The sequence below is a fragment of the Staurois parvus genome, unplaced genomic scaffold (assembly GCF_062004578.1).
Source record: "Staurois parvus isolate SC_StPar_1 unplaced genomic scaffold, SC_StPar_1.0 ptg000031l, whole genome shotgun sequence".
Lineage (NCBI taxonomy): Eukaryota > Metazoa > Chordata > Amphibia > Anura > Ranidae > Staurois > Staurois parvus.
The window spans coordinates 16,911,599-16,937,965 of NW_028317827.1; the positions used below are offsets into that span (position 1 = coordinate 16,911,599).

General features: G+C 40.4%; 1 protein-coding gene across 1 annotated transcript in view; it reads left to right on the plus strand.

Annotated features, from left to right (window-relative positions):
- The window catches only part of CERS6 (ceramide synthase 6), a 316,537-nt gene extending 294,536 nt beyond the window's left edge, over positions 1–22,001 (plus strand). Inside the window, exons 9-12 of the mRNA XM_089660323.1 lie at positions 6,242–6,398; positions 10,953–10,976; positions 15,427–19,148; positions 21,445–22,001. Coding sequence (XP_089516449.1) covers positions 6,242–6,398; positions 10,953–10,976; positions 15,427–15,585 — 340 coding nt within the window. The 3' untranslated portion in view covers positions 15,586–19,148; positions 21,445–22,001. The remainder of the gene's footprint in view (positions 1–6,241; positions 6,399–10,952; positions 10,977–15,426; positions 19,149–21,444) is intronic.
- The last annotated feature ends 4,366 nt before the right edge of the window (positions 22,002–26,367 follow it).

Consider the following 26,367-nt stretch of genomic DNA (forward strand, 5'->3'; position numbering starts at 1 on the left):
TGAAATGCTTGTAGCTTCCGAATTCTTAGACTATAGAGATGATTGGCACCACTCTGGTCTCCAATCAGCTCTATGGTCAGCTGGCAGAAACACCAACTGCATTCTCAGGTTCCCCTGATGGCACGGGACTGCCCGAGAAGGCCGTGGAAGGCAGCGGGGGGGGGGGGGGGGCATCATCTCCCACTGCTTGTAAAAGCAATCCTGCAGCTAATTAGCCACCAGGATTGCTTTTACATGAAAGCCGATCGCCGGCTGAAAAAAACAATACCAGGATGATGCTGGCAGCTGTAGGCATCATCCTGGTATAACCATTCAAAGTCCAGTGATGTACCAGTACATCTCTGATTCTTGTTGGGTGTATATGCTATGTTCTTTGTTTTTGTATGCAGCCTGTGGGCTGAATGAAAAAAAGAGAAGAAATCTTTGCCAGAAAAAGTGTGTGGTATGCCCATCATTAGAATATACCGCCCTGCATCCACCCACTTCTAATGATGGGCACACATTAGGTCACACTTTGCCACATGCGCCAGTTCCAAGATTGTACAAATGTTTAAATAGTGGCACGCTTGAATAAAAATTAATACAGTGATCAGTAAAAATCTGTTCACTGTAATCACTGGGGACAGGGCAGTGAAGGGGTTAACTGGGGGGGGGGCGATCAAGGGGTTAAATGGGATTTCTGGTGTACTAGCGGACAAACTGGTGCTATCTGGGAGGGGCGCTAACACTATTGGAAGTCGCCAGCGACACTGATACAGTGATCAGTAAAAATCTGTTCACTGTGATCAATGACACTGGTGACAGGGCAGTGAAGGGGTTAACTGGGGGGCGATCAGGGGGTTAAATGTGACCTAGGTGTGTTCTAACTGTGGGTATGTGCTGTTTTACTCATGTTTTGTATGTCTTCTTCTCTCTTTGAGACGGAATGTGCCCAGGCAAAGAAGAATGACATCATATCCTGTCCTGTGTAACTGTCAACACAGAACAGGATAGGACAGGGACCGATCATCCGATTTCAGCCGGACATCACTGGCTGAAACTGAATGATTGATCCCTCGGGGATCAAATGTTGACAGCCGCAGGTCCAGGGGGTGCATGCCCCCCCTGCCTGTGAAAACCTCGGAAGCGCGGAGCACGTTTAAAAACGTGGTTTTGCGCAGCCGTGCCGCCCTGCGACCGTTTTAATGCAGTGGCTGGTCAGCAAGATGTTAAAATTGCACTTACATAAAAACCATGTGTATGTCACTTTAAAGCCCAGCAAAAAGCAATTCCTTCTCAGAGTACAAGTGCAGTGCTACCAAGCCCGGCTCTACATGATTCGTTGTATGACGTCATCAGAAGCGTGGCTAGGGCACCCCTCTTGATGTGTATATATATATATATACCCCCAAGGAGTATGTGAACAAGCCATTGCAGAGATAAGCTACTTACTTCCACCAGAAGTGACGTCTGATCCTCCGATCTTCATATTGTTCTGGGTTAGTAACTTGGGAAATATTGAAGCAGGTGGATTAGTATAACAACCAGGTGAATAGCACTTTCTGAGAAACAAAGATCGCCTTTAATAATGTATCTAACATCTTTGCTCCAGGGAAGGAAAAAGCAGCTGAAAAAACATGCAAAAAGCCATGTTTTCCATATGCATTTTTTTTGCCTCTAAATGCCTGTAAATGCCTATACGTGCATGGACACATAGGCTAACAGAGAGGCATTTAGAGGCAGAATGAAAAATATTTGACGTCTGTAAAAACAGTGTTTTTGACATCCAGTGTGCATGAGATCTAAAGGATAACTAAACAAAGAACAAAAATGTAATATATTGCACTGGCTGCATCTCCATTTTTCAAGATAAAAACATTGTAATAAATACAGAAAATGCCTGTTGGTCCTGTCACCTCCTGTGAGCTGCAGGGAGGAATATCTTTCCTCCAGCTATCTTCTGTAAACTACAAATAGCTTCCCCCCCCCTCCCCCATAATGTAGATAAAGACATACAGGCATGTTTGTAGCCCATATCAGGAGATTAGTATATGGTGACAAACATGGCTCCCTCCATAGACACAGTGGAGGAGTGACGTATCCACCCAGAGATCGAAAGTGTGCTACTTTCAGGATTACAATGTGAAAAGAAAAAAATCCTAAAAAAAAAAAAAGAAAAAGAAAAGAAAACGAATCACATCAAGGATGAGTAAGCTGCAATATATTACATTTTTTGTTTGGGGCTTAAATACACTTTATGGTGTTATTAAGTTTTTAAAGCAGTATTTCACAGAAAAAAAAACTGCATTCAAAATTATTCATTCAAATTTTATCCCAAAGTGTCTTACTTCCATGTGAATGAGCCCTTTTGATCAGCAAAAAATAGAATGAATAGTTGCTGTGCTTATTGTCACCACTAGATGGCACAGCCATGTCATTGCATCTCTCCTGTTCATTAATGAATTTATGTTGGAAAGTGTGTAATTACCATACTGATTTATATACACTGCGTAGGTGTGTGTAATATTTTTACTATATATTTTTCTATCATTTGCTGTGTTTTAGATACTGTCAGATTTTATGGCAATTATGATGATACAATCTTTTCTCTGAATATCTGTGTTCCATGACATCGCTAATCTACATAAAAGTACTGAACAAGCTACTCAACGAGTATATTTTACAAGCGTCTGTGTGTGTGTATATATGTACAGTATATCTATCTATCTATATATATATATATATATATATATATACATACACACACACACACACATACATACATACACTAGATTACCAAAAGTATTGGGACACCCCTACAAATCATTGGATTCAGGTGTTCCAATCACCTCCATGGCTACAGGTGTAAAAAAACCAAGCCCCTAGGCATACAGACTGCGTCTACAAGCATTTGTGAAAGAATGGATCGCTCTCAGAAGCTCAATGAATTCAAGCGTGGTACCGTGATAGGTTGCCACCCATGAAATTTCCTTGCTACTAAATATTCCACGGTCAACTGTTAGTGGTATTATAACAAAGTGGAAGCAACTGGGAACAACAGCTACTCAGCCATGAAGTGGTGGACCACGTAAAATGACAGCGGGGTCAGCGCATGCTGAAGAGCACAGTGTGCAGAAGTCACCAACTGTCTGCAGAGTCAATAGCTAAAGACCTCCAAACTTCTTGTGGCCTTCAGATTAGCACAACAACAGTGTGTAGAGATCTTCATGGAATGGGTTTCCATGGCCGAGCAGCTGCATCCAAGCATAACATCACCAAGTGCAATGCAGAGAATCAGATACCGTGGCGTAAACCTTGCCACCACTGGACTCTAGAGCAGTGGAGACATGTTCTCTGGAGTGACGAATCGCGCTTCTCTGTCTGGCAATCCGATGGATGTGTCTGGGTTTGGCGGTTGCCAAGAGAAAGATACTTGCCTGACTGCATTGTTACAAGTGTAAAGTTTGGTGGAGGGGGATTATGGTATGGGGTTGTTTTTCAGGGGCTGGGCTTGGCCCCTTAGTTTCAGTGAAGGGAACTCTTAAGGCAACAGTATACCAAGACATGTTAAACAATTTCATGTTCCCAACGTCCCATGGACACACTCCTAAACCTTGTGGACAGCCTTCCCAGAAGAGTTGAAGCTGTTATAGCTGCAAAAGGCGGGCCAACTCAATATTGAACCCTACGGACTAAGATTGGGATGCCATTAAAGTTCAAGTGCGTGTAAAGGCAGGTCAACCAATACTTTTGGCAATAGAGTGTATATATCCCCAGCAATGAGGAATAGTACTTGCACTCGGTTCAGAAGTAATGCCTGGGTGCAATCCAGAATAAGTGTATCTAATCAAATGAATAGAGAGCACTTGCAACAGGAGAAGCTGTTATCAGAGTTCAAGATCGATACCAATATCTAAAACATCTGGTGCAGCTCCCCCACCCTAGCTCCACCTTATACTTACCTGAGGCCTATCTTGATCCAGCTATGTGCATGAGAGATACAGCTCTTCGAGGTCTCACTCTCCTCATTTGCGCACACATCAGCGGGAGCCATTGGCTCCAGCTGTTGATCACAGCCAGTGAGCCAATGAAGAGAGAACAGGGGGAGGGACCAAGCTGTGCTCTGTGTGTAAATGGACAATGTCCATTCATAGGAGCTTGGCTCAGGAGCGAGCCTGTCCGAGTGCTCCCATAGAAATAGGCTTTCTATTGGGGGCACTCGGCAGGAAGGAGGAGCCCTGTCTGGAGACCCAAACAGAAGAGGATCGGGGCTGCTCTGTCCAAAACCATTGCACAGAGCAGGTAAGTATAACATGTTTGTTTTGTTATTTAAATACAAACTTTAGAATCGTTTAAACTATCAAAACAGTAAAAAAAAGTTTGATAAAACGTCTGATAAAAATATAACCTCTGCCAGAATAAACAAACAAATACAAAGGCTCAGATGACGTTGCTGTCCAATGACAAAGCAGGCTTACCCCCAATTTATAATAGCAGTCGAATAAAAGGCTGAACTCCATAGATGATATATTTTTCATATACATTGGTCTAGCTTAACACAATGCAAGAACTGTATGTATATGTGTATGTGACATCTGATTTGCCTCTGTGGAAGCTGTAAAGCACTGAAGTAGCCTACTACAGGGATGGTCCCAGTCTTCCAGGTGCTGTTTCAAGTGGCTATCCTTCTGAATAGTAACCACAGGCGTTCACTGACACCCAGTGCCAAATTTAAAGGGGGCAAAGGGGCAACTGCTCTTGGCAAAAAAACAACATAAAATATGATATTAAATAATAAAAATAAACAATAATAAAATAATATAGTATATATAATAATAATACTTTAATACCTTGTACCTTGTTAAGTAATATTTTGCCAGCCATCATTTGTAAAAGTTGTTTGTTTTTGTAGATTGCATCATTGCTAAAAACACATTTTGGCAGCTCCAGCAAACTACATGCAGTATACTGTAGAGCGTTTACAGTCTTCAGAAAGTTAGCCTATGACTGTGTGTGAGTGTGACTTCAAAATGATGTTGTGTCATGCTTCTTACAAATGTGTAACTGTCATTGAGAATGTGAACTAACTCTGTGTATGAAGGGCCCCCAGAACCTGAAGTGCCCTGGACCCCCAAGGTCCAAATCTGGTCCTATCTGACACCACTGTATTTCCTCTTCACCTTGTCTAATCATAGAACGCTTTGCATTCCTTGAGAAAAATGCAATGTAGCCTCTAAATGGTGGGTGTGCTGAGCAAGTGAATCCCTATGGTTACTATGGAGAAGGACAGCCACTCAGCACTGGACCCAGAAAACTGTAGTAGCTTGGGCTACTACAGTGATTTACAGCTTCCACAGAGGCCGATCAGTTATCACATATACATGCTTATATTTTGCCAAGGTGGACCAGTGTAAGTATGCAAAATATATATTCCCTGGAGTTCAGCATTAATTTGACTGCTCTTATAAATTGCTTGCTATTGTAATTAGGTAGCAACTGCACATGAGTTTTTGTATCACTGATCTGGTATCACACATGCATATTTATATTGTGCCAAGCTGGCCCAACGTAAGTATGAGATATATAGGATATCATCCATGGAGTTCATTGTTATCTTTTTTGTTAATACCAAATACCTTCTTCCAAAGAAATCAAGGCAAAGAAACTTTGCACTCTCTAACTTGTATTTATTACCTGCATTGTTCTATTTTGTCTGTGCAGACTATTTTATGTCCTCTGATAGGTGGTTAGATTCCATGGGGTACTTGAGACACATCCTCTGCACAATATATAGACACAGAAACCTATGTCTTTACTTTTCTATGGTGCCAAGCAAAATTCTCATTACGTCTTCCAAGAGCCCATGCAACAATATAAGTAATGTTCTTTACAAAGCTGAATATTTTTCTGCACTATCTTCTCACTTGTCAGAAAACAGGAGTCAATCATTAGTAATTATAGTAAAAATGTAAATACAAAAAGCCTTTCTTGCTATTGATCAGTTCCTTTTTCAGTATCATGTTTTATTATATATTTGTATCCCTTTCCTTTCATTTGTTCTCCTTTGTACATATGTGCAGTTACAGTGTAGTAAAGTCATTCATTTATATCTTCAGTGACACCAATTACTTATTTTGTCTTTTTACCCCTTCTCAGCGTTTCCATTCATTGATGAATCTCTAGTAATCCATTAATGCATTGTATGTGTAAGTGTAATAGTTGTGATGACCTTGTTGTATAATATCTGATGTTTGTATTGCAGGATTTTAAACACCACGTTGTTTGAAAGCTGGGAAATTGTGGGACCATATCCCTCCTGGTGGGTTTTTAATCTTCTGCTTCTAGTCCTGCAGTCTTTGCATCTATTCTGGTCTTACCTAATAATCAAGATCACCTGCAAAGCCATCTCAAAAGGCAAGGTGAGGTTTGTGCTCTCCATCCCTATTATAGCCATCAGGCTTTGAACACAGAGTACTGTTTGAGAATGTACCAGAGCTTTGATAACCCTTCCAAGCAAAACGCAATGTCACTCACAATAAAGGAGCTATTCAAAACCCTTACTTCTGAAAATCAATAATTTCATTTTCACAGTAGTATATTCTTTTCCTTCCTGGCTCAAATGCTCACAGACCTTTTCTTTTTCGACCCATTCTTTCAACAGATCTTTACTATCAGATATGAAATAATAGAAATACCAAAAATATAGGTGCGAATAACAGTTTTCCTCTCTTTTCAGTAGAAATTGAAAAGTGAAATGTTTGGTATTATTAAATTAGAACTAAACCTCAAAACAAATAAGCAATATATTGAAGTTTACCAGTCCTGAAAATTGGTGGCTGCAATATTTTTTTTTCAGGCTAAGAGCATTTTAAGTGAGTACAGATCTTGCCAGAAGTGTTGTGTCATTGTCGCTTCCTTTAAAAATATCTTCCTTTTTAAAAAAATATTTTAATTGTTTTTTACTGTAAAAAATAAACTTACAATACATGCCTAAAGTGGAGCTCCACCCAGAAGGGGACGATCCGCTTTAAGGCTTTGTTCCCTGCTCGCTGTTAAGGATTGGCACCTTTAGGGTCACAGGACAGCTGGTGAACCCGGCCGGTGTGAGGACACCACAGGATAGAGGGACAGGTGATTGTCTGTTTTTTAAAAGTCAGCAGCTTCACACATTTCATTGACACATTTCAATATCTCTTATATAGAATAAGTAGAATAAGCTTGATAAAAAAGGTATTCTGTCCTAAACTTTTTTCACCTGGGGCAGCAGGAGACCAAAATAGGTCTACGTACCCCCCCAGCAATGGGGGGAGGACTCAATTTTTCAGATCTAGAACTGTACAACTTAACATCTTTAACTAAATACAAGGGATTGAATTCATGGCACCTCAATGCACATGGACACTAAACTTGACCAAAACATGACCTTAAGAAACAACCTATTGTATGTTCTTCATATACATAAAGAGCTCCTTCCCACCCAGGTGTCAGTAAATCCCTTTTTATTCTTTGTATGGTTGGCATGGCACAAAATATGCACACTTTGCACACTCAATAGCCACGCATCTCTTTTCCTTCCCTTATGGAACAATTCAGATGTCCTGGAGTCCTCTGGACTTCCTACCCTTAAACAGTGGCACAATGCAGGTCTATGTAATCCTTGGTGGATGTTAACATTAAGATCTCTCCCCTACAATACAGCCCTAGAGAAATTTCCATACTTATCTACTAACCCCTTCCTTTTCCTAAAAGTGAAATCCTACATTGTCTCTACTATTAAGAAAGTTTCTCAAAAGGACTGAACAAATTCACTAGACACACTTGTAGGCTATCCAAACTCTAGTAAAAATGCTATCTCCACCTTATACAACTTTTTCTGGCAGTTGCTGGACTATACCTCCACCACAGCTGGTCTTACCAAATGGACCAAGACTTATATATCTCCACATCGCTCAAATCTTATGGGCCTAAGCTCCTCTTCTTGCTGTGTGAAATGTGGACAATTAGATGCAGATTTGTTCCATGCCTTCTGGGCATGTCCCAAGATTAAACGATTCTGGAACACAGTTGAGCATTATGTTACCACACATTTAGTAAGCTACTTACCTCTAACCCCTGAATTAGACACTAACACTAACACTCTAACACTCTTTGGCCTAATCAACATCCCAGGTGTTAAAATCTCAAGTGGATGTAAACTTCTCCTAACTGTCATATCCCTTACATAAGGAGTCAACTGGGAATCTTTAATTCAAACATTGCCTTCAGATACCCAACATTCAATAGTACAATGTTTTCAATATACACAACAGTTTCAAACCAGACTGCTAACCAATGACCCTCCAATTGATATCCTACCCTCCAATTAAAATTAAAATATATTTTACGCTAAGGCCTCTCCTCTTTCCATCATCGACTAGTTATTAGACCGACGTCTTTCTTTTTGTTTATTAATGTCTATCTTTCAACCCAGCACTGATACCTGACAAACTATATGCTTGCAATTTTGCCAAATGTTATGGCTAATTGTGAACTGCATTCTCGCACCAACAAAAAAAAATCCCATCAGTCCTAATGTAAAAGAGATGAACAAAGACAGACATGTTTGAGATCCAGCCTGTGTGACATCCATGACTCCCACAGATACAGTGAAAGAGTGAGTGTAGACATCCAATGAGAGGAAGTGTGTTATTACCAGGATTACCAGGTAAAAATTAAGGGAAAAAAGCCTTAAAAAAATCGAATGCAGCGACCTCACATAAAAACTGGGCAGCACATTGGTTAAATGGTTAGCACTTCTGCTTGGCAGTACTAGGGTCGTTGGTTTGAATCCCAGCCATGGCACCACCTGCCTGGAGTTTGCATGTTCTCCCTGTGCCTGCGTGGGTTTCCTCCGGAGACTCCGGTTTCCTCCCACCCTCCAAAGACATGCTGGTAAGTTAATTGGATCCTGTCTAAATTGGCCCTAGTATGTATATGTATGAATGTAAATTAGGGACCTTAGATTTTATGCCCCTTGAGGGTTAGGGACTTTTGTGAATGTACAATATATATGTGTAAAACGCTGCAAAAATTGACAACGCTATACAAGTACCTGAAATAAATAAATAAAAAATAAAGATTGATAAGCTACAATATATTACATCTTTGTTTTGAAGTTTAGATATAATTTAAGTAAAGTGATGTAAACAGCAGTGTTGATAGTAGAGATCAGTAACCCACAGTAGTCAGTCGGAATTCAGTTTATCAACGCCAGTTCAGTATACAATTCAGTGCATAAAGCCCTTTAGTTTATTGTTTGGGCTTAACTCTGTTGGTTAGGTCCAACCCCCATTACCACCGCAGTTTGCTTCATCCACCACTCTAGGTAAAAAAGCAAGAGGCCTATAACACTGCAATAAATGAATTCCATCCGTGCTTTTCCATTTAGAAAGCTGCAGCGGCAGCTCCGTTTTCCAGAAAATACATACTTGGTTTTTAAAAACCCAAAATACACAAGGTCTCCCAGCAAGAAACAAAAGTAAAACACGTGAACTCTTGCGATCATGAAATTAATACTTACTACTATAGATTGTTGGATTAAATTGCCCTTGTAGTATAGTGTCCCTGGTTGGTTACATGAACTGTATTTCAAGGCAATATTATTTTTCTAGTTTTGGATAGTGAGTGAAAAGATTAGGACTCCTGTCAGGTTTTTAATGTTTTATGGATAGCACTTAAAATGTGAATTTTCCTTTCTGGAAGGACATGTAACAGTGAGATGGGCAACTATTTGGAAAGGTTATGCAGAGACTCCGTTTCAACAGATTGTGATCTCCACTGATTACATGACTCACTGCATCTTAGAAAAAATATTGTTTATGCAGTATATGCATTGAATCAAACAAGTTTGTTGAGCAAATGCCTTCCCTGTCTGCAGTAACAGATGCAGACAGGCTAAATGTAAATGATGCAGTGCTTAAACTGACCTGGGCCTGTAATGGTTGTGTTTTTTTTCTCCAAAATATATTTATTAGAAAATAAAGTATAGCAGTATACATACAAATACAGATCACAGTCCGAACATAGACACATCATGTAGCATCCCGTTACGCAGACGGGTCATGGGTTTAAACAAAAGTACACAGCTGGTCGAAATATATCCTTAATGCAAATGTATATGGCAAACCAGTAGATACAAAGAGTATAGTAGATAAATCAAAATGGGTATAAGGATTACTGTCTTATGTACTGGTGAGCCCTTATGTCCGCCGATTGTGATGTGTTGGGTATTGCAAGCACATGATGACTTATATGACAAAATTTGTGTGTCCATTTCGGGAGCGGTTGAGCCATGTGAAATCAGGCACATTTGTATAAGAGATAAAATGCCATATTTGTTGGGATTTGGGAGGCTTAAGATAAAGAAAAGTCAGAAAAGAGAATAGCTAGTGAGAAAGATGGGAATGTAACGTGAGGTAGTGGGGGGGGGGAGAAAAAAAAAAAAAAGTAATGGTTGTGTTAAAGGTACAGGGAATAAAAGGTATAGGTAATAGAGACAAAATTGCTTGGTATTATTGAATTGTATTATTAATTTTATTATTCTTCATAAGGAACTAATGTGTTTTTAACAGTTCATCTGCCTTTTAACTTTTCCGTCAATGCTTCGAGGCCTAAGCTGGGCCTTCAGTATTATTTTCTTCCCATTATGTTTTATTCACACGCTTTCTTTTTGAATCCCTGTTACATAAAGATCCAGTTTTACTTTAATTATACTGATAAATCATAAGGGCCTTGTTTAATTCGTGTAATGAAGGGATCATTTACTTGGTGAAGTTGTTTACAAATGACTCACAATTTTGAAGTATCTTTTAATGATGTTGCTTTATTGCCGCTTGTTTTTTTTGTGTGTGGCGCTACTCTTGAGAATCTCTATTTACACATCTGCTTTCACGTGTTTTGACAATTACGTTCTTTTCATTCTGCTCTCGCTGAAGACTGGAAAGTGGAATCCTTTGCATGTAAGTTTCAGTTACAGAATGTCAATTCATTTTACAGCTTTGGTCTTCAATGTGTTTGTTGCATGGACAAATTTCATTAAAGTAGAGACCCATTTATACCATAACGTAGTGCTCTGCAATGCATTTAGAATGGGGACATGGACACCCCTTTCTATAAAGAAGTTCTTTTTAGTTTCTGTCATTTGCATTGCTCCTCTTTTATCATAGGTAGAGTTGGAGACAAGGAGGGACTCAAAGGGCCTTGATTAATGGGAGGAGACCGTGCTGTGATACTTGCAGGAGTAATTAAGTTACAAACCCCTAGATAAGCTCACTCAGAGCTTTGGCCTGTAGGGATGTGTTTGGGTGGGTGCAGGTAACAAAAGTTCATTTGCAGTTAACAAACTTGTATTGAAGGAATGGCTCATAGATACAAACAGTTCAGCGGGAAGGCTCCTTGCTGGGAACACTCACAGTTCTGTGCAAAAATGTAGAGAAGAGCAGGTTCTACTGAACCAGCGGCATCTGTCTCCAAGGGTGGAATGCGAATTGGCCAGTCTGAGTCCAATGGGGGAGAATTCCTAGGAAGGATAGCATGTTCCTATCCTGTTCTTACTTGTCCAGAACCTTTGCCTACCGCTGTTCACTTTCCCTGACTGATAGGTAACCTGTCCCCTGGCAAAATGCATGCCGAGGCCATTAACCAGGGTCTTAAATAGAGTCTGCGTGACCCAAGATGGCTGCCAGAGTCAAATTGGGTAGCACCAGCCAAGCGGATCATTTCCCCAGTGACCCAGGAATCCATAGAGTTATATTTTACTCTTGACTTCCTCTCCCTCTGCAGTGCCCCTGCAGTTGAGCAAAACCTGCACTGGAGAAAAGAGAAAGCAGCTGCCTACAGAAGTGCTTGGTAGCAGTGTGGTACGGTGCAGATGGGGCACTACTTATGACAGCTTGTAGTCTAGACATATATGTGATACAACACCTGCTCCTGGTCGGTCCATTAATAGCCAGCCCAGTGACTCTGAGGTGCAGATCTATCACATTTTTATCAAAGCTCTCAGTACAACGGTAAATGCATCAGAGCTTTATGTTGTGTGTGGTCTTTACTTTATTTGGAGGTTCTAGTCTAAATACTCACATTTGGAGAAATTCCATTTGGGTTTATAAGCATCCTCCAGGAAGTCCTAAAACAAATCTTTGTACAGCTGGTATTCAGACAGAGGCCAGTGTACCAAATGTGTTCTGGGGCTTGGGAAAGAAATCCTTGTACCTTCAGAATCTGGTGCCATAGATATTTGGGATTAGTTAATCTCAGTTTGGGAACAAATTCACCAATTATGAGCATGATGATAATGTAATATGTCACATGTCTCAGAATCATGGCTATCAGAAGGTCGAGCATGCTGTGTCAGCTGGTTGTCATGAAGGCACCATGCAATAAATGTTTAATAAAGATCATGTGCTAGTAATGATAGCATACTGTATATAAATTGTTCCACTTTAGGAACCATAACATATTAATTCTAAAGGTGAACTCCAATCCAATTTTTTAAAATGTAGCACTCAACTTCGTAGGACAAGCTGGATTTTTTACAAGCTATAGAAAAAGATGGCAATCACCCCAATTTATAACTTGCCTTTGCAACAAGGTGCACTTGGAAGGGCAATGCATAACACAAACAAAATAAAATTCCCAGCATACTTACCAGCCAGCCTGCAAACAAACCAAACTGACTAAAAATTCACATTAAAATAGAAGGTTTTGTTTGCACACATTTGCAAATATATGTGGAAGCTGCAGTGCCCATGTCAAGGCTCCTCTCTATACTGTGGTCCTAACTCTATACTTTTGAGAGTCTCCAAGTTGGAGCATATATAGCAGTGGATAAATTAAGGGCAGGTTTGCCTGGAGGCAGCCCACTCCTCCCTAAAGGCACAGGATCACATTGGATGTCCAGTAAGAGTACAATGGCAGCTGAAGGCACTGAATGTGTCCCCACACCAAATCAGCGAAAAGGCTATACAAAAAAGATGGCAACCACTCCAATTTATAACTAGCCTTTGCAGCAAGGTGCACATGGAAGGGCAGCGCACATCAAACAAAAACTTTCCCAACACTCTCACCAGCTAGCTTGCAAACAAACCAAATTGACCTTAACAATTCATGTTAAAACAGAGGGTTCTATTGCACACATTTGCAAATATAAGTAGAAGCCACAGTACCCATGCCAAGGCTCATCTGTATACTGTGGTCCCAACTTTATAGTTGAGCATTCAATGTGTCCCTGAGCTCTTAAGGTAGAGTGGGCTCCCTCCGGGCAAACCTGCCCAGCTTAGATCATTTAGGTTCATTAGTGTTTTGCTCAACCACAGGTCAGTTTTAGGTTATTTTGGCTTCTGTTGCCTGTATAAATACACTATATAGCCAAAAGTATTGGGATGCCTGCCTTTACACACACCTGAACTTTAATGGCATCCAAGTCTTAGTCCGTAGGGTTCAATATCGAGCTGGTCCACCCTTTACAGCTGTAACAACTTCAACGCTTCTGGGAAGCCTGTCCACAAGGTTTAGGAGTGTGTCTTTGGGAATGTTTGACCATTCTCCCAGAAGCGCATTTGTGAGGTCAGGCACTGATGTCAGATGAGAAAACCTGGCTTGCAGTGTCTACCCTAATTCATCCCAAAGGTCTTCTATCTGAGGTGCAGACCAGTCAAGTTCAACCACCACAAACTCACTCATCCATGTATTTATGGAACTTGCTTTGTGCACTGGTGCGCAGTCATGTTGGAACAGGAAGGGGCCATCCCCAAACTGTTCCCACAAAGCTGGGAGCATGAAATTGTACAAAATGTCTTGGTATGCTGACGCATTAAGAGTTCCCTTCACTGGAATTAAGGGGCCAAGCCCAACCCCTGAAAAACAACCCCACACCATAATCCCCCCTCCACCAAACTTTACACTTGGCACAGTGCAGTCAGGCAAGTACCATTATCTTGGCAACCGCAAAACCCAGACACTTCCATCAGACAGAGAAGCCTGATTCGTCGCTCCAGCAAATACATATCCAATGCTCTAGAGTCTGTGCTTTACACCACTGCATCCGACGCTTTGCATTGCACTTGGTGATGTAAGGCTTGGATGCAGCTGCTCAGCCATGGAAACCCATTCCATGAAGCTCTCTACGTGCTGTTGTTGTGCTAATCTGAAGGCCACAAGTTTGGAGGCCTTTAGCTATTAACTCTGCAGACAGTTGGTGACTTCTGCACACTGTGCACTTCAGCATGCGCTGATACTGCTCTGTTATTTTACGTGGCCTACCACTTCGTGGCTGTATTGCTGTTGGGACACAAAGTATTGGGACACCCCTCTAAATCATTGGATTCAGGTGTTCAAATCACCTCCATGGCCACAGGTGTATACAGTCAAGCACCTAGGCATGCAGACTGCTTCTACAAACATTTGTGAAAGAATGGGTCACTCTTAGGCATGGTACCGTGATAGGTTGACACGTGTGCAATAAGTCCATCCGTGAAATTTCCTTGCTACTAAATATTCCATGGTCAACTGTTAGTGGTATTATAAATACCACTAACAGTTGACCATGAAATATTTAGTAGCAAAGAAATTTCACGGATGAACTTATTGCACACGTGTCAACCTATCACGGTACCATGCCTAAGAGTGACCCATTCTTTCACAAATGTTTGTAGAAGCAGTCTGCATGCCTAGGTGCTTGACTGTATACACCTGTGGCCATGGAGGTGATTTGAACACCTGAATCCAATGATTTAGAGGGGTTTCCCAATACTTTTGGCAATATAGTGTATATATACTGTCTATATGTGTGTGTATATATACAGTATACTCTAGTTGAACCAGTGATTTCATGGAAGCTTCCTCTACTGTGGCGGAGGTGGGGGGGTGGCATTCCTTTAGAATGGTTCTCACGTAATGATGTGTGAACGCTGCTCAGTCCTGGAGTGAACTGTGAATGTAGTCTGTGTGTTTCAGCAAACTAGGCAGAATGATGTATCATCCTGCCCAAAGAGCACTAGTAGTGCTAGACCAAGGGACAGCACTTGGAGCATGGGTAATTACAGCATGGGCATTTTTTAAAAAGTGGAGTTTGTGCTTTTTTAGTTACCTCTCTTGCTGTCTTCTGTGGATTTTTACTGTAATATAGGGAAATGGTTGCCTGAAAAATCTACATTATCTAACACTTCAGAGAGTGTCAATTTCCTGGTAACCAGCTGTGATGAGTGGTTTGATCCACCTCTATTTGCAGTACATCATTATGGTGTCCTGTGGTGATGTAGGGACTGGTGTTATGAACCAGTGAGAGCAGTGTTGGGACCAGGAAACCAGCACTCCCCAAAGTACAGGCGGGAGGTGAGTCCCTTATTTTAAACATATGTTTTGGCGACAGACACTTTAACAATAAACTGTTTTGATAACTTTTTTCTGCAGGTGTCAAAGGATGACAGAAGTGATATTGAATCCAGTTCAGAAGACGAAGACTCGCCACCGCGTGTACAAAAACCTCATAACTCCAGCACTAATGGGGTGAATGGCACTAACGGAATCAATGGTTATCTCATGGCTGGAACCTCTTCGGACGAACATTAAACTGTCTTCAATGGAACAATAAACTGTTTGCTACTGGAACCATTTAGTCAGTTGTGAATGACATTGCTCCGTAATATCTCTGCAAGAGAATCCAGTATAGGAAAATCAAGCATTTGAATAGTGCACTAACATTTTTTCTTTTTTCTTCTATATTTTTAAGTTTGTGGTTGATAGAAAAAGCACTAGTCTATGTGCGTGTGAGCATGCTTTATGTTTTTGGTAATTGCTGCAAATGAGTCAGTATTTTCATATGCTTGAATGTTATTTATTTTTTTTTTGTATTTGCTTTAAATTTCAGAGTGAAAAGTTATATGATTTTTTTATTTTTTATTTTATATTTCAGTGATGACTGTGATCAAGCTCTATGATAGTTTTTCATTAAGACAGTGTTTATGATCATTGATATATTATGTGCACATAGCCAAACACATTTTACTGTGGAATGAACAGTCCTGCCATTTTCACAGTGGTGGACACAGTACCTATACACAAGGGGGGAGGATGATAGTTCATTAAGTGCTGAACAAAAGTTTGTGACGTTTCTATCAAGTGATATATCCATTGGTGGCGAGAGTGGTGGCTGGCCATATTTATCATCTGCCACAAAAGAGCAGCATGTTAAAACAAAATCTCTTCCTCACCCAGCACTTGCACATTTTGACTAATAGTCGGCGGTTAGCAAATTGTCCTTAACTGGCAATAAACAAGCTCTTCCAAGTAGTTCCATGAACTGTACTGATTATCATGATCCCTTTTGGTTTGTGAAAGCAGTGATAATTGTCTGTATCAAATAATAGGACATATAGGCTGTATTGTCTGCAGAAAAAAATGTTGATTTGAATTGCTTTAAGTAGACTCTGATGGCCTGCACTACCTTGGCAAAGGGACAGAGTCTCTTTAAAGCTCACCCCTCGACACACTTATACTCACCTTCTGTGTGGTCACCAGCTTTGGTGCTCTGTGGGGGCTCCTGGATATCAGGGAAGATTGTAACCTCATCCGAGAACATAGCTGTTCATGTCAAAACACGGTCATGTTAGAAAGGAGGATGTCATCAACCCTGAGTATGCTCTGTGCGGGGAAGCTGGGGCTTTTAAGAAAAGCGGTCTTTTTGCCCTTAAGCCCCAATTCACACTGGATCCGGGTTTTCAAGTGAAGTCACACGATTCCAAAGTTGTGACTTCTGGTGCTACTTGACAGGTATCTGTGTGACTTCAAGCACAGATGTCTATGCAAGTCACACCTTAAATCAGCAAAAGTAGTGCAAGAGCTACTTTTCAAATTGGTGCGAGTCGCACCTATTAGAACGGTTTTATTCCTGATCATTGTATGTGATTTGTCATGCAATTTTGAATGGCAATTCACATCAGTGTGAACCAGGGCTAAAGGGCTATTTTTAAAGCTGATCTCCAGCTTTTAATGAAGTTTAAATTGTTTGTTTAGACCAGGCTTGTCCATCCTACGGCTCACCAGCTACATGCGGCTCAAAGACAGCTATCAATTTTGCCCAACACAAAATTGTAAACTTACTTAAAAATGTTGATTTATTTAAACATTTTCTGTACAAATATGTTTACACTTGGCCAAAGGAAAATCTGGCAATGCCTCTTTACTGGACTTTTATAAGTTTTATTTTCCCAAAGACAAATATCCAATTTTTCACAATCACGCCTTATTCATGGGATCAATTTTCGGCAGCACCTATATTTTTGAGCAACTATTTTCAAGGATGAAGCACACGAAGGGAGAAATTAGTACCAAAATATTTGATGGGCACCTTGAAAATTCATTGGGAATTGCTACTACATCTATCAAACCAGATACTGATGTGTTAGATTATCAAAAACAGTTATATAAAAAAATAGTTTATGTTGTGCTCTTTTACTTTTATATACTTTAATAATAAAAAATTAGAGCGGAGCTCCACCCAGAAGGGGAAGTTCCACTTTAAGGACTGGTTCCCCGCTCCCCGTTAAGGATTGGAACCTTTGGGAAGTGAGGGGGGAGCAGGTTCCTGACATTGACAGGTACCCGAGCTCCCACTTTCACTGTGATCACCTAGGTGAAAGAAAGCAGAAGTTGTTCTCCCTCTCCGTAGTCTTCTGGGACACATGACAGGGCCCAGAAGACTACGGGACCATTCACAAAGTGCAGCACTTCTCACACATGCGCAGTGAGCACCCAGCTGTGAAGCTGCAAGCTGGGTGCCCATACTGAAGATGTCGGCCTTGGGAACACAGGGCGACAGTGAAACAGGCTGCGGGGAGGACACCGCAGGATCGAGGGACAGGTGAGTGTCCATTTTTTAAAAGTCAGCAGCTACAGTTTTTGCAGCTGCTGACTTATTTTTTTTGTTTTTTTACTAGAACTCTGCTTTAAGTCTTATTACTCAGACTGGTACATTATCTATATCAGTGATTGATAAATTATGATCTGACAACTTTTTCTGCTCATCAGCTTTCCTTATGGTTAGTGTTTTTAATGTGTAATCCAAGACAATTCTTCTTCTTCCAATGTGCCCAGGAAAGTTCAAAGGCTGGACACCCTTGGTTTAGATCAAACTGGTCCAACAAAACTATTTAAACTTTACTAAAAGGTAAAAGCTGGAGATCATCTTTAAAGCTCTTCATTGATCTGGCCAGAGATAGTTCTGATTGCTTCATCCACATAAGGACCTTTCTATTCTCCTTTACTACTCCAAGCATTTTCTTGCTTATCTCTCTACCTTGCCTGTCCATTATACCACACAGTGCCACCTATTATACATTTTACTGTATTATGGCAACTCAGCAATAAAACACCTTGGCTATGATCTTTCCCAGGTAGAGGAGGGCAGGCTGAGAATGTCCATCTGTATAAGAAGATTGAAGAAAAACAATTGCACAAAGTTCTGATGGTCAATAGTGATTTGTGGCAGCTTTGATGAACATGGAACTCATAGGATATTAGGCCATACACAGGTCTGGATTGTGGTTGATGGATGCTACAATAAAGCAATAAGGTGGATCGGAGCTCAGTTTGTATTCAAACATTATGAAATGACAACTTACTAATGTATTAATAAAATTGTTGAATATATGTGCGATGGCTTCAGGAGCTTTGCTAAAATGAATGAGACCCTCATCGGTAAATGCATTGCAGGACACAGTCAGCCTGAACATTGACAACAATGAACTTGTAAAAAAAAATAGGAAAATATGGGATGTTGCTTATATCCAGGAGTCTTTTTTTCTACAGCAGGGCAATAGGTCAAAACACAGTAAAAAAGACCACATAGGCACAGAACTAGGGTACCAGAATTATGGAGACGGGGGGCTGCTATTGTTATTTTTACCTTCTCAAATATTCTTATGTAAGAAGGCAAATATTAAACAGTAAGGAATACATGTTGCATTGCACTGAGATAATAGTTGTTTTATATGAGCGTTATTGAATCTTTCTGTCATAGAGTTCGCTGACCATTAGATGGACAAATGAAAGTGATCCATGGTGGTATATTATGAAATCCAGCTATGAACAAAACCTGTATCATCAGAACCTGTTTATCGAATCTAAACATAAAGGCAAGTTTAATGAAGACTTTCTGATTATTAACCACTATTTTTTAAATATTTGAGTTGTCATTTTGGTTTAATGCTAACTTGTGCATTGCCCATACAAGGCAAAAGAAACATTTTTATGTTTTTACCTGCCCCATCAGCGACACTAGTCTCCTTTCCTTTCCTTTCCTCCCCTGCTGCTCAGTTCAGGGAGAAAAGAGAAATGACAAGTACTTCCAGGTATGAAGGAGCATGTGAGTCACTCCTCTTCCTCCCATATGACTTCACTAGTGCTTAGTGATTAGCCATTCAGACACCCAGCAATGGATGGGGAGAGATTCCTCAGCCCTGTGTAAGCAACACGTTTCAGCTTGAAACATACGTATTCTTTGCTCTGCTAAAAGGAACAAGAGGAGAGCAAATGGATATGAAAAGCACAGGCTCACCTAAAGTAAACTTTTCATTGGTTTATGCTTATAAACAGGCCACAATATGATAGTAAAAGTAACTCCAGTTGCTTCCAGTAGTTTTAGACCCACTAAACCCAGGGTGCTCGGGTATGCAGTATAGTAGTGAGCTACAGCAAGTTGCAACTTTATACTTTGGTTTGCTTCCCCATTGGCTCACAGCTCACTTATTACCCAATCAGAATGTAAAGAGTGCAGGAGGAACTGAACCAAAGCATAATCCTACTTGTCACAATTTAACTGAGGGTCCTGTGGGATTCTGAAAAGAGGAGTATGCAGGCCATAGAAGGTTCATTTATCGGCCAATATTTCGTCGGAAAGAATAGTCGGCCAATTTTCGCACTGTTAGTGGGGCAATGGCATCGGACGATTTCCGCGGTTCCTCCTCATTTCGTTTATCGGTCATGCTGGAAAATTCATGAAAAACTGCCAATTTTTGCAATCATTGATGGCAACATCGGTTTACAGAACGAACAATGTTTTTTTTTTCGGACAAAAAATCAGCTGATAAACCGTCTATGGTCTGCATTAGAGTCAACATCTGTATGTATTGTCCAGCATCCAGGCCCCATTTTGCTTAAAATGCCCTTTATAGTGCCATAACAAATCAAAAATAAATGAAATATTGTTCACGCTCCACTGACAAGTGAAAAAATTGCCTGACGTCACGACACTTAAGGAGACAGGCAGTTACACAGCAAATACACAGCAAGTACACTCTAATGAATGCTAGCAAACGCTGTGGATCTATTTTAAAGCGATTTTATCATCATTTACATGTGAGTGCACTGCATTATGTTTAATAAATGTTTTAAAAGAGGATAAGGCACTGTTTTCATTATTCTCTATGGCATATATACCAATGGAGGAAGAATCTTAAGGAAGTGAGGAGATCCCTAACTCTGAAGATTGTTAATACCATCCAGTGTTAGTCCAAATTAAGGGACACCATTTATGACCTCACTTAACGGTCTGGTCATATTTACCAGGTGAGAGCACAGCTAGTGAAGATGCAGGCATGGTTGTTACAACTATGCAACAGTGGTGAATTGAACACTTATTGTTTTGTCCACATCACTGGAAAGAGTGTGATATCACGGATTAAATATGGACACTTACCTTTTGAAAAGTGATATTGTTTTTAGATACAAAAGAACATTTTTGTGGAATATTTATATTGTTTTTGGCAATTTTTTCACTTATCAATGGAGCATGACACTATTTAATTTATTTTTTATTTATTTTGACACATTAGTATGGGTATGTGGGATGTATAGGTGATCTACTGTTATAATTCAATTGTAATAATATTTTATAGCACTTCATTTGTTAATATAATATTTTGTGGCACCGTAGCTTACAAGACCCCACATATTATTTTTATGCCCTTCATAGTGCATTAGTCAATTATGACAAATTCGACTTTTACTTAATGCAGCTTAATGTGCAGTGATGGTGTGTAAAATGTAGCCCCCATAGAATTCGACCGGATTTCAATTTACTTTGGGCAGGTCAGTTAGTGAAACTCATTAATTCTACTGTACATGCTCATCCCTGCTGAATATGATAGTAATTTGGTTTTCTAAATAACTGTTTATAAGCCTTACAGTTCCCTGCTATGCAGATAATTCTGACAAACAGATGAGGCCACAGGTATTTGTTTTAAAACCAACTCTGCTTGAGCATTTTGGCTGGGATGTGACATGGTTCTTTGCCCGATCTTAACCATTGTTTGGAGACCTTTGGAGAGATCTCCTCTGCTTTTTGTAAAGTTCTAAAAGCCAAGTTCAGCTTTTTTTTTACTGAGCTACTCTGGTCAAGGGATTAAGTGAATTTTCTATATATTCTTTCAGGAAATCAACTAAAAGGTGCAGCATAGATTGAAAGACCCACCAAGGAACCTTGCATGCCCCACTACACTGAAATCCTAACTGTTCTACAGAAAATCCATTAACCCAAAGCAACCCATCAGAAAAAATCTTTGAATGAACTTTATGTTGAAACCTGCTTGGTTGTTAGGAGTAACTGCACACCTGTGATTGGTATTAATAATGAGGTGATTGCGTGTATTTGTCAGCTACACTTTGGTTCAGCACTTGTTTTAAAAGCAGTATTCTGTTAAATTTCCTCTCCCCAACAAACGCTTCTGTTTTATGCTGTTAATGATCATTTTAGTGCACATGCTGCTTGCAAGAGAAGTCAAAAATCAGTTCTGTATGTTCCAGTAATCTACACATTGGGTATTCAAAGTGTCTGATGTCATTCATTCTTTCTTATAGCAATAAGATATTGTATTATATTGTACCAATAATGTAAAACTCAGGGGGTGTAATAATGGCATTATCTGCTCAAAGATTCCCCTAAGCAGTATGTATAGGAGTGACTAATAAAAATAAGTGCTCCTGTTTAAGGCTTCTCTGTTGTTCTTTTTATCTCCATGTGTGTAATCAAAGCTCTGACTTTCACAAAGAAGAATCAGGTGGAATTAAACCATAAAAGGTTTAGGTTATATTGCAGCTTTTTCAGTACATTTACAGTGAATTTCCAATTTTAGAATTCTACAGTTTGTTTTTTTATTTTAAATGAATGTAGGACAGTGAGTTTTAAACAAAAATATTACTTTAAAGCAAATTTGTGCAAGGCAAAATTTCAGGTCCACCTAATCCCTCTCCCCAAGTGCTTGTACTTACTTTATGTTCAGTCCACCACCTCCAAGTAGATCTGGTCAGGGTCTATAAAGGGTCCTTTTTCTACTTGCACTATGCTTCACTATGGGAGCAAAGGGAGGGGCACATTCCCAAATTATTGGATAATTCTCTTCTCTTTGGTGGGTAAAGAGAGTAGTTGAAGGAATAAAGGGTGGGTGAGTAGAATATTTTTTTTTTTAAACTGAAACTGCACCTAGTGGACTTTTAAGGGACCCATACAATATGTATTATAAACATAACACTTTATTGTTGTACACTTAGTTAAAAATAAAAGTTTGGACTAAAGTGCAATTATTAGTGTGGATAAGCAAGGGGTCCTGCAAAAATTTTATATTCATATAATTCATAAACATGCTGGAGTGCTGGGTGCTAGCGCCTTTGTATGTTTGTCAGGTGAGCACCAAGACCATCCAATGGGAAAATAAAAGGTGGGCACACAAGCGCTCTGTATATTGATAAAAATGATCTACAAATATTACAAAAGACATAGGCCATTAGTAAAACTTGTGGGGAAAAACACCAGAAAGGGAAGAGGGGAAAATTACAAATGGGGGGGGATAAGGGAATATATGTTGTGCCCAAAGCTGTGCCATACCCAAAAAAAACACCTGCCTAGGTACAGGCACACATGTAGAAGGAATAATGGCCATCAACAAATAGCAACACAATAGTTCAATAGGAATAATCTGTTACAGACTCGACCACATAAACCATATGAGTATAATCCAGGAAAAAGGTACCAGAAGATTCCTCTATGTATACAAACAGTACCTAGGAAGATACATTAATGAAACATACTTCTACATACACTAACAGTGATAGGCTGTGAAGGTCAGATGATAATCTGTAGCTCACCTGCAAACCATCATATAGAAGCCTTTACAAAAAAATACAATAAAATGGACCAGAGTCTCTGCTCTAATGAGTAAACGGGTTTTTTACAGCACAACCAAAAAGAATACAATATTATTGATGCAAAAATTAGACTAAAACTCCACCTGCCGGCTAGTAAAGAGACTACGTTTTTTAACATGCAACATTTAAAAGGGGCCTACACAACAAAAATAAATATGCACAAAATCAGTATGCATCTATTTAAATGTTCTGTCAAATATAAATGTAGCCGTGACCTCCGAAGAGGCTACTGGAAATGAACAAGGTCTCCCGTACCCGTTCAGAGGCTGCCCACCCTGATTTTATTCCCTTTAGCACACTGACGAATTCAAGCTCCAGTCTAATAGTCTTTTTAAGATTTATTGCAGATTTTGAACCAAAATGCAAGGAGGAGGGTTTAGGGTGCAGGGTACTCAATACACTCACAAGTCTTGGAGGACAGATTCCTGAAAATCTTGTTTTTGCAGTATTAGGCCCTGTAGCAGCAGCATAAAAATAATGCTAATAGAAGAGGAGACAGCCAGTAAATCTGGCCCTATGCGAGCAGTCACAGTCCTTAAGCAGCAAATTCTGGTGTATCATCCTGAAGAAGTACTTCCATACCTGGAACTACAGGCAAAAGGTCCCACCTATCCATCCGAGCTTCCACAGGCAAGTTCCCTTCAAGCCTTCAACCCACAGCACATGCTGAAGCCTAGCAGTAATAACTTCTCTGGAACGCACACATGAAGCCTCCCAGGGGGGAAGCCCCAGAGGAGAGTGAACCTGATCAGATCCTCACAAATATATATCTTTTCCCAAACCACATGTAGCTGGTTCTGCAATTCAAATAGATTTGCTCCACAGACTGAGACTCCCTTTCTTTCCCTCTACTGTTCAGTGCAGAGTAATCATGTCATTTCCTACTGACAGAGTGGGAAGTGTGTCTGAACACAGAGGATTTTGGGACTTGTAGTCTTACAGCCTAGTTATACTTTATTCCTCAGCATTATCTGAACTACAACTACCAGAAGTAAGGAAACCCCAAGGAATTCTGGGTAGAGATATATATTTCCTTGCTGAAGACATGGTAACTATCTTGGCATGGGGACTTGGAGACTGACAGAGGGGGAGTGTGGCTTCTTTCCAGGAGTTCCAGGTCACAGTTCAGCGGTGCACCAAGTGAACCTTGCTCATTCACTCTGTACCACATCACAGTGTGAAGTGACCCTCAGTGTTCCAGGGACCGTGGCATTATTTGAAGATTGGACCAGGCATCACTGGCATTGCCCAGAGGCCATCAAGCAGCATCCTGTACTGTCAAGAGCCAGACATAACGCAGTGGAGTTGTGCCACTCTCCAGAGGTTTGTTGTCCGGGCGTGTGCCCAATAATCCTCCTTCTTTCGACATTGCATGCAGACACCGTTAACCTATCCTGCATCAAATTGGGATCTGCTCTGGAGGAGTGCTGCCTGTCAGAAAGTCCCTTTACTCGTCTGGTTGTTGCATGGTGATAAATCTGTGGAATTAAAGGGACACACTCACTGTTGGGACTCCCATATCCAAAGGGGCTCCATCTGTGGGGAGGCTGCTGACTGTGTATTAATATTGCTGAATTACTGCTTAGTCATTTACAGGAGAAACCCCTACTCAGAGTTAATATATTATGTTGTTCATTGCCTGTGGGGTCAGGGCCTAGAGGGAGCTGACTGACCAAGAGTCTCCTCTTCCCCCCCTTCGCCCTGGGATCGTAGATATACTGAAGATTTAATGGTGTCTCAGTATATATTGTTAGTTATAAAGTAAGGTTTAAATGTGCCACTATTTCAGTACGTATTGTTATAAATCTGTGAGACTGATTTCCATAACAAGAGAGTATATTTATTGGTTCAGGGTCTGTTCCCTTATTGACTTAATATATCCAGTAAAGTATTTTCTAAAATTCTTATATCTTTGTTGGTGTCTGCAGTGACTTATCTAACCTGGTGTGCCAGAGGGGTAGAGGTTGTTCTTGGGGTTGAGGCAAAGCAACAGGGGACCAAAATATACAAGCAGCTCCTTCGGGGGTAGCGCTACACACATCTTCCACTCTAATTTTCCCACTCTTTTTGCTGGAATATTCTACCAGCAGCAGACAGGAGCAATCAGCCACCAGCTGTAGGAAAAAACCTGAGCAGACCTAAAAAAATAAATTGCAGCTCAACTGGCTACAGCAAAGCTGTATTACTAAATGTAGCCAGGGCAGAGGCACTACGTAAATTTTACCATTCTCTCAATGGACACTGCCTGTCTGCTAAGTGGTTTTAAAATATATCTTCTGCAGCTGAAATCCGCCTTTCTAAATCTAGCTGCACATGTCTGTATTTCCTGAATTTTAGTGTGTGAAAATAAAGGCCAGTAGACTGACCAAACTCCCCCTTGTAGTTCCCAAAGATAAAGGCTGAACAGCACAGAATGTGAAAACAGACTCATAAAGAAGCACTGTGAAAAGCTTTTGTACCTGACTCAGTCAGTCCAAATAGCATGGGTTTTGAGCAATTTTTTGTATTCATGATCAAGGCAGCCAAGGACGAGCTAAAGAAGCTACACAGGGGCATACATCATTGAAGCTGGTAATTATTCTTGACATCTGAAGTGTCATCTGAGGTCACTGGTCTGGAGGTGGTTGGGTGGAGAGGCTCTGCTGTAGGTATCCAAAGTGCCCAGGGTATGGACATTAAAGTATTTACATATTCTTAAAAGCCATCTCCATTTCTTTATAATAAATTTATAAAAGGAGTTTTAGAAAGCTGCAGGTACTGAGGAGTAATTTGTTCTTAAAATCCAACAAAACCCTCAGTTTAAATCAAATAAATACATTCAAGGTGTTAAATATCTCACAGTTAATTTTCTTTCTAAAGTAGCCACAGTGTGAGTAGATGTGAGTAGAAAATTCAGCCAGCATGCTGCATAGTGGAACCCTTGCTACCTATGGAGAAGCAGTGATCTCTTTGCAGAGGTCAAGCCCATGCTGAGCCAGAGCTCTCCAATCAGAGCAGAGCATGAGTTTGCTGATTGTAGAGCTTTAGATCTGACTCAGGAAACATGTTGAAGCTCTACAGTGAGACCACTGATTCCCCACAGAGAGCAAGGGACAAACTCCGCAGCTACAGTCAGGGGAAAAGCTTTTCTTAAGTGTCCAGTTTCTGTGGCTG